A 12,757-nucleotide genomic window follows, 5' to 3' on the forward strand; every position below is an offset into this window, starting at 1 on the left:
ATACCTGAAGGTTTCCATTACTTTTCTGTGCTATTCTATCTTCTTAGGTGTGCTGGAAACACATGGTAGCCACCCACACATTTTGTGCCTAAGCAGGGAAATCCAAAGTCACCATCTCTAAGTAAGCATCAATTATTTAAACAGTATCATCTTTTATTTGTGAAACAGTCATATAATTACATAATACAAACCTACCTCACAGGGACGTGAGGACAAGTATTTGTATGGCCTTCAAAAAGAGGAAGCCTGTAAGTGCTTAGTAGTATTTTAATAAAGAATTTAATATTTTCCTCCAGAGTGACTGGGTATTTAAAGTTGCTTTGGGGAGCACATGTACAAGGATGTATGGTAAAAGCAGGGCACAGGCTGGATTGGTTTGTTGGGTTTTTTCTAATGGAGTGGACAATCTCACTGAGAAGGGTTGGATTACAGTGTCTTTTTAGCTAATCGCATTGTGAGCTACTCTGAAGTTCCCAGTTTAGTTCACATAGACCAAAAGACTCAGCTGTTTGACAGCTGTTCAGCACACCTCTGTCCTGCACTCAGTGTTCAAAGTCTCTGATGCCATCAGCCCCAGCTCTTGCACGCTTTGCTTGGTTTCCAGCACTGTCCAAGTGCAGTTTCTGCATTGCCTTGCTGAGGGCTGCCCTCTGCCACCCCCAGGTGAGAGGAAATCTTCTAATGCTCCTCAGCCCTCTGAAGCTGACATGCATCTTGTGCCAGGTAAAGATCTGTTGTAGCTGCTCTACTAACATAAGGTCAGCTCAAAAAGAAAGCAGAGATGACAGTACCTATCACCCCACCCCACACCACATTAGTGGTCCTTTTAATAGAATTATACAATACCAGGTTGGAAAGGACCTCAAGGATCATCTGGTCCAACCTATTATAGTCTATCTTACTATAGACCTGTCTGGTCCTACTATATTAGTAGCGAGATGTGAATGATCATTAAAGCCAGTAAATGCTGTTTTCTGGAATTCTGTGCAGTAGTGATGTTCTGTCACTTCCTACTTATGGAGATCCCCATATTTTGTGTTCATGGCACCCCAGGACTGCAGTCATGTGCTTGACATATATACCATACTTGCTTAAGCATTGCCTAGGAAAGTTAAGACTCCTGTTACCCCACTGGTGACAGTAAGCTTCTGATACTATTTAACTTTTATTCTGATACCTCAGTCGTGGAAGGCTCTTGCAGGTCCACTTCCTTATTCAGATGGAGGTGGCAGAATTCCTTCAGGAACAGGGCAGCCTCTTCCCACATTTCTTATGCATTCACAGTGGGGAAAAGGGCTTCAATTTTGGTTTTTGTTTAATTGAGCATTTGAGTCTCAATCCTTTTATGGTGGTAGTTAAAACTCCAGCCTATTGGTAGCACACATAATTCCATGATACCAACATGTTCCAGTAGAGTGGTGCCAGAAATCAGGAAACTTTGTGGTTTAGTTTACTGATTTTTTGGTGCTTCCTGAATGTTCAGATCAAAAAGGAAAAACCAAAAACAAGCAAAAAAAAATCAAGTTCAGGTCTGTATTTCAGACTATCCTTGCTCTTTGTGCTCTGCCAAAACAGGTGTTTGTTAGGGTTTATCAAATAGAAGCAAGCTTAAGTCCCTGATCCATCAGTATTTACTTCTTACCAAAGAATATTCCAGATGAAAATTTCTTTAAGTTAATTAAGCTTTTTCTGCTGATTTTATATAATGTATTTTGATCTAGTGGAAAGTGTCCCTGCCTATGGCCGGGGGTTGAAACTAGATGATCTTTAAGGTCCCTTCCAACCCAAACCATTCTATGATTCTATGAATGCATAGGTATCTGGAGTCTTGCAGCTCTGCTTTGCTTTTCTCCAGAATGTGATGATTTTATCTTTGGTAGATGTTTACACAGGGAGACTGAATAATTCCCTCAGGTCACAGACAGGTCTAGCCCTGCCCAGGTCTGCCCAGTGTATTAGAGACCCAGTTTGTCTGCTCAGGCAGAGTTTATTGAAGACCAGTCCCACATTTCTCCACCAGCAGGGTAAAGAACTGGTGTACTCCGGCAGCATTATTGCACATGCCCTTACCCACTTGTTTACCCTTTGACTGTCAGTCCGTACGTCCACATAGGCTTTGATGTCAAGTCCTTTCCTTGGAGCACGTGGCCATCACAGTGTAGAAACCTCCACTGCTCTCTGTCCTTTCTCATTCCCACATCCCGTGACAGGTGGGTTGTGAAAATCAATGAAGATTTTGTGGATGAAAACACCAGTCAGGCTTCCCAGAATTGGTGCTGTGACTGGGACCCACCACCAGTGGTGTCCAGCCCTAAAATGAAACAGAGGAGAGGCAGCCAGTGAGCCACATTGGAACCACTGCCCTGCCACTGAAGGGCTGCAAGGGCAGGAGTGAGCTGTGTGAGAAGGGGTGTCTAGTCACACTTCACATACTGGGCCCTACAGCTGGCTTAGACACATTCCCTACCCACCAGCATAACTGCTGGAGGGAGGGTCATTTTCCCCATCAACCTCAGAAGGTGTTGCTGCACTGTCTGCAGGTTTCTTGCTGTCCTACCTACAGAAATGGTCTGTGTGATCCTGATGAGCATGACTATCAGACAGAGAGACACACACACCTCTTTTCACTCCCCATTTCTGTTAACATCGGCACCTCCTTTACCAAGCTCTCATTTTCTGGAAATTTAATTAAACTAATGGCCAGGAGAGTCTGCTAATGCCCTCAACCATGGGAAAAGCCATAGCATGGCACCATTGCTAAGCAGGGGAAGGCAGGGTTTCATCTCCAGATTCAGACATCTAAATTTAAGAGAGCTATTCAGTAATCCACCTATAAGTACCTGCTTTCATGTGAGCTGAATCAGTCTTTGGCTTTCCATTCACTGTGATATAACCACCTAGACCTCCAGCTAAGAGGTGGCCAGTTTGCTGCCCAAATTGAGGTGTCCAAATTTCAAGATGAATCCCATGCTGGAGAATTAGTGTGCCCCAATTTTTGTGCTCATAATGCACCAGCCTCCTCTATGCACAACTTTTGCTGTCTGAGAATGTAGGATGCGCTCTGCACTGATACCATCATCACTTGACCCAGAGAAAAAGTCTTTGTGGCTATTCTATCTTGTGTTTATCTGCTCTCATTGCAAGCTGAGCAGTGTAAAAGCAAAGAGGGTCACTCACGTGAAGACATCGGTTCCCCAGCCAGCAATTGCCGTGAAGATCCTGGGGGGCAGGTCTCGGGAGGGGTTTATGGCATAACCTGTGTTCATCCCCATCCCCATGCCAATGCCCAGGACAAGGATACCCGTGAGCAGGGCCTCTGTGCCTCTCAGGGCCCTGTTGTTTTTCTCGTCGTGGATGATCAGAATGCCCAGGTGAAGCATCACTGTTGCTAGAAACTGCAGGAGCACAAAAGGGACAGCAGGTCAGGAGGGAGAAGGGGGAATGCAGGAACATCCTCAGCAGAGAGGAAGAGACTTCACAGATTGGAAGAGCAGGTAATATTCATGCTCTGATCAAGGCAGGGAGGACCTTGTTCTTATTCCCACCTCACAGGTGGATGGAAGAAAATTCTGGACTGATTTCCCAGCAGCAATAACTCCATGTCATCACCAGAAATGCCCTAGGACTGATAGAAACTTCTCAGCACTGTCCTCTCCCTCCACCTTTCAAGTTAGAGACATATGTTATTGTAAGTACATTTCATCTGACAGAGGCAGACCCGTAACAGACTGCTAAGAAGACAAATCTGTTCCTCCCTAGAGGGAGTGATGTTTTATATAGCCTGTTGCATCAGCCTTTTCAGGACTAAAAGCAGATACTAGATTCTCCTCTGGGACACTGAATCTCCCTTTTGTGACAGTACATAGCGAGAAGTTGTAGATCTGTGATGCCCAAGATGTCAGGAACTGTTGTTTGAATGCAGGTGATTCCTGTCTTTTTCTGCTTCAGAACGTGCAGCTGGAGAGCCTGGGACTGCTTGCAGAGTTGCCAGCAAAAGTAGAAACTCTGCAGCTCTTGGCAATACGCTGTCACTGTCATTTGCTTTCTTGTGTAGCAAGGACACTGCATGCTCTATGGGAGGCTGAGTCATCAGGTCCCCACCTGTAGGCTATCCAACTCTCACTGCCCTCCTCATCATACCCAGGGAAGAATTTTGTCAGAGACAAGCACAGGCTTCCTTAGATTTGAATTGGGACTGAATCTTCCTTCTCCAGTGCTCCAGTGCTCCATGTCCACTGAAGCATCCCCTTCCTATTTCTGGGCATCTGGACATTGTGTTGTGCCCTGGGAATCAACTGTACGTGGTCTGAATTGGACTGTTCAAACCCCAGAGAACAATCCAGACAGCCTGTGGTCTGAAGGGGGCCTACAAGGTTGCTGGAGAGGGACTCTTTGTCAGGGACTATAGTGATAGGGCAAGGGGTGATGGGTTTAAACTAAAACAGGGGAAGTTCATTGTTGTGAGGGTGGTGAGGCACTGGAATGGGTTGCCCAAAGAAGTGGTAAATGCTCCACCCCCTGCAGTGTTCAAGGCCAGGTTGGGCAGAGCCTTGGGCAACATGGCCTAGTGTGAGACATCCCTGCCCAGGGCAGGGGGTTGGAACTTTATGATCTTAAGGTCCTGTGCAACCATAGCCATTCTGTGATTCTATGTGAAGGCAGCCCTGGGTGCTCTGTACTGGTGAGGGGCAGCGGGCAGAGCTGCCCAGGAGAACAGGGCATGTGTAGGATCCAGAAAGGGGAAGAACAGTTCAGAGAATTGCACAGAGCCTGAAGGAGATGCTTCCTCATACAGCTCAGCTTCCCATTGCCTGGGCTGCATGCAGGAAAGGTGTTTGGAGGGCACTGTGACCAAGCCTGCAGGCATTACCTTTTAGGCTTGCTCAGCCACCAAGATGCCTTTCATCCTACCTGTCAGGCACCTGCTCTGAATGGTGGGCTCCTTGGAGAAGAGGTTGTGATTGTCTCTGCACACTCTCTCTGGCACTCACAGTGTTACCACCTGCCTTGCCCAGCACATCCCAGCAGTCCCCACTGACCTCTGTGAAGAAACTCCCAGGCAAGGACATATAGGGAGCAGGGTAAGTGGAGAAGATGGACGCTGTGGCAGTTGGTCCTGTCACTGTGAAGTTCCCCTTGGAGTAGTCGTACAGAGCATCTTAAGGAGAAATGGGAGTTAGAGGAGTTAGCAGAATTCATCACGGCACATACGTGAGTCCATGCATTGCAGCCAGCATGGACACCAAGAGGAACAGAGGCAATGGGAGATACAGTGGAGGTGACACCCCAAGCAGGGCATGATCTCACTGACACCTGTCACCTGCAGCCTTTGGTCTGCAATTGCTTCCTTAAACCTACCGGCTCCATGCCCCTGCGCTGGGAGCCTGAGGTAGGCTGGATGCTCTGGATGCACTGGATGCCTCCATCCCCTGCCTTTTAGAGGATGGGGCATGCTGGAGCCAGTGAGTGGTGTGTCCCTCACAACTCAAAACCACAGACGTCTGCTGTACTGTTATACACGGACCAGCAGAGTCCCCCAGAGCTCCATCTGTGCCTAATACGTGGTAGTTCCATTTAACTTCAGCCCTTGCAGACTCTTGGAAACAAAATGCAGCTCCTGGCCTTGAGCTGAGGACAGGTTTTGGTACTGGGAATACCGTGAGCAAAAAGGAGCTGTGCTCTCCAAGTACTTCTCATCCTTCCCACAGATATCTGGGCCCTGCTCTGGCCTGGAGCTGTGAAGGTCTGTTCCACATGCCAGGAGCAGACCCTTCTCACTCAGACATCATGCTGGGTACTGCAAAAGGAAGACTGAAATGGTGCCCACAGCAAAGCCTGAGATAAAACACACAACCGTACCATAGTAGATGCCAAAGACAGTGGCTGCTGCTGTAAAGGAGCCCAGAAACTGGCCGATCACATAAACTGGGAGCTTTATCCAAGGCAGGTTTCCTAGAATGCAGTGTGTGATGGTGATAGCAGCATTCAGATGAGCTCCTGCAAAGTCACAGCAAAAGAAACTGGCTTCAACCCTGATGCAGCCGTTTTGGAGCATGTCCCACAACCCCACAGCAAGTACTCAGATGTTGATCCAGGACACCAAGACTGTCAGGGCAGGGTCCCTCAAAACTGACCTGTTTTCCCTGGGCAACTGAATGATGCAGGACGGAGAGCTATTAGCTTTAGTCTTCTAAAAGCTCTGTAGACCACAGGCTGCTTTCAGAGTGGCTCATCTCACCTCAGAGACACCTCTCTATATAGGTTTCACCCTATTCAGCTTAAGGGGAGCCCAAAACTTAGACTCATCACCCATCTTTTATACAGCTGCAGGTAGATAAGGTAAATCTTATTCCAGACAATTGCAAGAGAGGGCCTCATCCTGGCAAAGCTGAGCACTCCAGCTGATGGGAGCTGGAGGGACTCAGGTTAGCTGTTAGATATCACTGCATTGAGAAGAGGGTTACAAAGATAGTCAACCCTGCCCAGACCATGATTGCTGCCACTAATGTGAAGCAGACCCTGTCCTTCCCTTGCAGAGTTTGTAATCTTTGACTGTATTTCTTTACATCCCAGTTTAGAGAGGGCACTTTCTACGGAGCAGGTTGGTATTCAGTGGTGCCCTCAGTGCAAGCTACATTTGTTCTCTGGGCCTCATCTCTCCATGAGTCCAAAGGAAGTATTTGCTTTTCCTACCTGGTAGGTGTAAACTCTGTGGGTCAATAGATGTTCCAGTCTTAGTGGCCATCTCCAACTCTAGACTCAGAAAGGGGTAACATCCAGACACACAGCACCTCATCAGAGTGAAGTAAAAGTGCATGTACTGCCACCACTGACATGGGGGGAGGTCCCTTTTTCTTTGATCCTTTGCCAGCATGACCAGCTATTTCAGAGATCACAAGAAGCATCTGGTGACATAAATGATGCCATATTACAGTGACAGGAAGCCCTGAAGCTGGCTTTGGAACCAGACTTGCTGGCTGATCCGAGACCCTTTCTTCCACCTCCAATCCTTCCATTTCAAATGTCAGCTGGAACTGTAGGGACCTGCTTTCCTCAGTCCCCTTTCCCCAGGATGTCACCACCTGCTCCAAAAGGACAGGGAGACCATGGGCTGACTGCTTGCATGGACAAATTCTCTCCACCAAGCCCCAGCCTTGGACATCTGTCTGCTCCAACAGTTCAAGAGCAAGGACTTGCTTTAATCATCTGGCCTCTAGAGCCTTTAATCTCTTCTCTTGGTGCAAATAAATGCAGAAATTCCACAAGGCAAAGGTAATGCTCTTGTCATGTGAGAGATACCACCCCATGGCCCCAAAACACCACCTCCTGAGCTCTTGAAGGGTGTGTGCACGTGGATGTGTATGATAAGGACAAAATTTGCATGCCATTCCTTGTTGCAACATCAGCAGTAAGCTCTCCTTTGCAATAAATTATTTACTTCCCCATGGGTCACACCGCCAGCGTGCTTTCAGACCTCCTTGTCTCCTTGGGCTGTGATGTTACATCCCAATATGACTAACGGGGGCACTGCTGAAACCAGGCTCTGCTGACTACAGCAGGAGGGAATGGCTGAACACCCACCACTGTCCCTGTCCTACTTGCCCTGGTCTCATCAGCTCAGGACACAGGTTTGGGGACAGCATTCTGTAGCTATGCTGTGCCTGCCTTGTTCCCTGCTTCTAACCTTGCTGCACCACTGGGACACCTTGGCTTGAGCTTGGACCTGTCTCCCCACTGCGGACTTGGCTGTGATCACTGGGTCGTGAGGCTGACCCTGGTTATGGTCACCAGACTTGCTCTGCTCTTCTTGCTTGGGGACCCTAGGACTGACCTTCCTTCAGGTGAGGGCACTGTGTCAACTTGCCATGCCATCACCCACCCTTCCACGTCCCACTCCTGCTGCCCCCGACGCATGTGGCCTTTATGGGACACAGAGATGTCCCAAGCTCGAGTGTCCTGCTCACCAGAGATTCCTCCAGCTGCATGGATGCCCAAGGTAACACCAATGCCAAATGCCAAATTGATGTTCAGATACTGCCCGAAGTTTTGTCTCCCTAATACCACTTGTGCCACAGAAGACAAGCCAAAGACCTAGAGCATGGAAAAAGAAAGAGGGAAAGGAGTGTTAAAAGTACCTTCATTGCTGTGGTGGACTGAGCTTCTTTGCTACTTTTTTCTGCAATTTTAATAAACTCAAGACAGGAAGACTCTAAGGTGCCCATTGTCAGGAGATGAAGAATGCACCTCCCCTGCACAGACTGAAGCAGTAGATGGGTTATTCCTCACTGGTGCCCATCACACTGAAACAGGCACTCTAGTCATCATTGGCTATGGGGAGACAAACCCCAAACCCACACATCGAGATCCAGGGCTCAAAAGGGGTCACTCACACAGCCATGGTATTGCGCCTGTGCCTGAAACCAGGGACATGAGCCAGGGGAGCATCACCATTGACCATCAGGAGACAGTACCCATGATGGGTGGAAGGACAGTGGGCAAATTCTTTTTGTCTTTCTTTCCCTGGTGTGCAATTTGTTCACTAAGAACGTGGTTTGGGTAGCACACAGCTATTCGCCAAACCCAACTCTAATTTTGTAACTTACCCCAGCAAAAAAAACAAGGAAGGAAATTCCGTTTTGACTTTTCCTTTCAATGCATACACATTCAGTTTGAAAACAGACAAAGTTTCAATATTTTTTTTAGTGACTAAAGGAGAACCAGGAAAAAAAAATAAGCAGCAAAGTAAACACTTTCCAGCAGGAAAAGGCATATTCAAGAAATTGCTCTGGCCTGAAATTAAATTCTATTTCACTTTTTAAATGTGGTCAGAGGGTGGAAAAATCAGTTCTTTGCACAGCTCTTACACTGAAATCCGGAGAAGGACAAAGATTCTCTTGAGGTCTCTGCCTCACAAACCACTTGGCAATTGAAGAATGTATCCTGCTTCTTGGACTACACTCCTGTTTATCCAGGGTGGCATGTCCCTCCGAGACAAAAATGTCAACATGTTCTCCAGCACCTAAACTTGTGCTCTGTCCGTTCTGACTGTGGTCTTTCCTGTCTACTCTGCCTGGATCCAGAGTTCATCTCATACATCCACTCTCCCTCTTCCCTTTCAGACATCACCCCTGTTCCCCAGAGACACTATTCTTAATTCTCTCGTATACACAGAGCCCACTCTCTGTGTGAGCCTCTGTCAGTCTGCCTCAGCAAAAAGCACCAAAGCCCAAAAAAAACACTGTTTGGGATCTGCAAAAGCCTTACAAAAACTCTGCCTTTCCAAAGCCACATCCAAGAGAAGCCAAATGCATAGTGCATTTGTAGGTTTTGTAGGACAGCACAGAGGTGCAGAGAGAGGGGCTTGGGGCAGGAGACATGGATGAATACCAGTATCCTGAAATAAGTGTATTTCAGCACAGATCCAAGCCTCTGATCTCTTTCTCTGTTCTCACATTTCCAAAATACCCTGTTTATTTCCCTATCTCCCTACTTCTGCTGCTGTTTACTGCTGCCTGGCTCCCTCCTTTGTGATCACTGCCTGTCCATTAAACTAAGAAGCCTGGGCTGGGCACTGTTCTCCAAATAGCACACATCCAGGCATCATGGAGATGCATCCAGCACATTCCTGGCTGCCCTGAGGGCCCTGGGGCTGCTGGATGCTACACCTGAATGCTGGATGCTATTTGTTGCCAGCCCATGATAGGGGTCCATGTGAAGTGTTCCTCCTCCTACTTTATTCCCTTGCAGGGATCAGTGAACAAGGCTACAAAATCTGCCTTTGGTTGTCAAGAGTACAGGGGAAAGACTCCTCCTCATGCTTCTTTCTCGAGACAGCTCAAGCAGGACACCTCTGAACTAGTTCCTTATCACCTGGAACTTCCACCACCAAAAAGCAAAAGGGGATGGAAAGGAAAATGATTTGCTCAGCTTCTCCTGAGAAGCCACAGACATCTGTGCTCTGACTTCCAATGGGTGCAAAGCTACCTGTGTAGTAGGGCTGAACTTCAAGCAGCTGGATGTGCAATGACGTGATAAAATGCAAGCATCCTTTGCATGTGCAGTCGTTGCCCGTGAAAACAAGCACCTTTAACTGTCAGCAGTGTCAGAAGGTCCCCATGGTCACAGAAACCTTATCTTCCACCTGTGCAAATCTCCCAAGTACAAGTTTTTGGGGCTATCCCCAGCCCTTTCTTGCTGCCTCTGTCCAGTCCTAAGTGTCTCAGCCCAGGCTAAGCCCAGGTATAGTAAATTAGCACAGACAGCTTCTGGAGCTTTTCAGAGGGAGGATACCATCTGTATGTGTTGGTCCAACACATGAAGGCTCTGGTCATGGTGGGCACTGAGCCTCAGCCAGGGGTCAATTCTGACTGCAAAGCTTTCCTCACCTACTCCCCAAACACCTACAAAGCAGCTCAAGAGCTCGAAACCATGTCTCTTTCTCTGCATGAAATAGATCCTTCAGGCAAGGGATGGGTTTCTGTATGATATGGATAAACACTATCCATCTGCCACATACGAAAACCAAAAGTGAAATCCTAGCATGCTTTAAAGCTGGTAATTACAGCTGTAAAGCATGCTGTAATGATGGGTTGTGGCTCCAGAGAGTATCACAGGTATTCATTACCTTGGCAACCCCAAGAGGAAGGCAGATGAATGCTGCTCTCATTTCACAGAGGCTGTCAGTCGTAGAGGAGTTGGGGTCTGCTCCCCAGACCTGTGCAGGACCCCCCAGCCACACCATCGCCTATGGCACAGCAGGTAGAAAAGCCTCAGTTCACTGCATGGGATCTCTCAGGGGGCTGGCACAAGCATTGTGTTGCCCCATCTGACCAGGCTCTGCTCTTTAGTCTCATTCCCAGACTTTCCCTCCTTTTATTCAGAGAACTGTTTTCAGAGAACTGAAGCAATGGAGTGGCCAGAGAAGGGCAACAGAGCTGGTGAAGGGTCTGGAGCACAAGTGTGATGGGGAACGGCTGAGGGACCTGAGGGGGTTTGGTGTGGAGAAGAGAAGGCTCAGGGGGGACCTTATCACTATCTACAACTGCCTGAAAGGAGGATGGACTGAGGTGGGGTTCTTCTCTTCTCCCAGGTAACAAGTGGTAGGATAACAGGAAATGGCCTCAAGCTGTGCCAGGGGAGGTTTGGTCTGGATATTAAGGAAAATTTCTTCTCTGAAAGGGTTGTCAAGCATTGGAGCAGGCTGCGCAGGGCAGTGTTGGAATCACCATCCCATTTAAAAGATGTGCAGATGCCCTTGGTGATACGGTTTAGTGGTAGTCTTGGTAGTGCTGAGTTAATAGTTGGGCTCAATGATCTTAAAGGTCTTTTCCAATCTATTTCCAAGCAATTCTATGATTCTATCCCCAGTTACTTCACAGACTCCCAGTGACAACCTCCCAGCCTCCACACTGCTTTCTTCCTCCATAAGGTTTAGGCACATCTTCCTGGTAGGAAGCTGCACCCCACCAGAGCAGAAGGTGAGCATTAGCAACCAGAGGCTGAGCAACCCTGAAGATGTGATAGGACACCACTGACTTTACAGCTGCTAAAGGCTTACTCTCTCACCCTCCCTGCACACACGCATGCACGTGCATATCTGGGCCCGTTCTTTCCTTACCATGAGGATGTACATCCCCAGCGCTTCTGCCAGCATCTCCCTGATGGTGACACTTCGAATCGTGAGCGCCTTCTGAATCTTCTCCATCATCTTGCTCTCTGGCTCCAGCCTGCAGCCACAGCAGCTCCTGTTGTGACAGTACACTTACTGCTCTGAGCCAAGTACCCTTTGAAACTTGGCACCCTCCCTTCACCCCCAGACACCTTCGTTCATTTAGTTAACGATGAACAAGCCAATAAACAAGCAGATAGCTTCAAAGTCTTCCCACACACAAATGCCATCCTTCTAAATCTATATGGTGAGGATGCAGTACTTCTGCTACCAGGCTTTGCAAACACTGGGCCCCTGCCCAGGAGCAGCCTATCTCCAGGGCAGCGGAGCTGTAAATAGCCTTGGTGTGTTCCTAAAGCCTGTCTTTCTCTGTAGCCTTTCCCACAGGTACTGAGCAGGAATTTTGGCTGTGCTCTGCATTGTAACCCCCTGGCTGGTGGTTTGGTACCATTTTTTGTTATAACAGGTGAGATTAGGAGAATTTGCTTGTGCTTTGCAGGACATTTGGATGCCCAGCCTTCGGAAAGGATGCTCTCCCTGGAGCTGATGTGCACCACTATCCGCAGTTGGGAAGAGCATAATGCCTTGAGTGTTGCTCCAGGTTGAGTATTTTGCTAAATGTACCTGTGTCCAGTCACACTAGTGCAGAGCCTCCCTGCTGCCCACCCCGGTCTGTCCTTTCATCTGGGGCAAGGAAACACCCTTCTTGGCAATTGTCCCAGCGACCTTCAATTACCTCTGTCTGCCAGAGCAGAGCCCTCATTGCCCTGATTAATCCTCCATCTCCCGATTCCCTCTGCTTATCTCCCTGCTCACCATGTGCTCTTACCCCTCCACTGTGAAGAGGTTTTAATACCTTTGCTTAATCACTGAAAAGTTAAACCCATGAACACTCAAGACCTCTTCCTGCAAGCCTTGTCTGGTTCCTTGCTGCTTTTATTCACCTTCCTCTCAACCCACTGCAGCTTCTCAGTGTGGCCCTGGAGAGGACACGATGCACAGCTCTGGAGGAGTTACAAGCAGCTTCCCCGATGGGAATGCAGTGCTCTGCTCCTTCTGCCCCTGGGGTTGTCTCCCTCTGCATTAACA

The 12,757-nt window shown here is 48.2% G+C and overlaps 1 protein-coding gene across 1 annotated transcript; it reads right to left on the reverse strand.

Moving 5' to 3' along the window:
• Positions 1-1,967: 1,967 nt before the first annotated feature.
• On the reverse strand, positions 1,968-11,769 carry LOC130598602 (aquaporin-7-like). Its single transcript, XM_057408156.1, has 6 exons — positions 11,618-11,769; positions 7,965-8,091; positions 5,860-5,997; positions 5,040-5,158; positions 3,178-3,395; positions 1,968-2,311 (listed from the first exon to the last, which is right to left on the reverse strand). The coding sequence occupies exons 1-6, from the start codon at positions 11,705-11,707 to the stop codon at positions 2,152-2,154; spliced, it is 852 nt and encodes a 283-aa protein (XP_057264139.1). The 5' UTR covers positions 11,708-11,769; the 3' UTR covers positions 1,968-2,151.
• Positions 11,770-12,757: the final 988 nt, after the last annotated feature.

The sequence above is a fragment of the Pezoporus wallicus genome, unplaced genomic scaffold (assembly GCF_028554395.1).
Source record: "Pezoporus wallicus isolate ANWC-B61680 ecotype Strahan unplaced genomic scaffold, APGP_CSIRO_Pwel_v1 contig_6996, whole genome shotgun sequence".
In the NCBI taxonomy this organism is placed as follows: Eukaryota; Metazoa; Chordata; class Aves; order Psittaciformes; family Psittacidae; genus Pezoporus; species Pezoporus wallicus.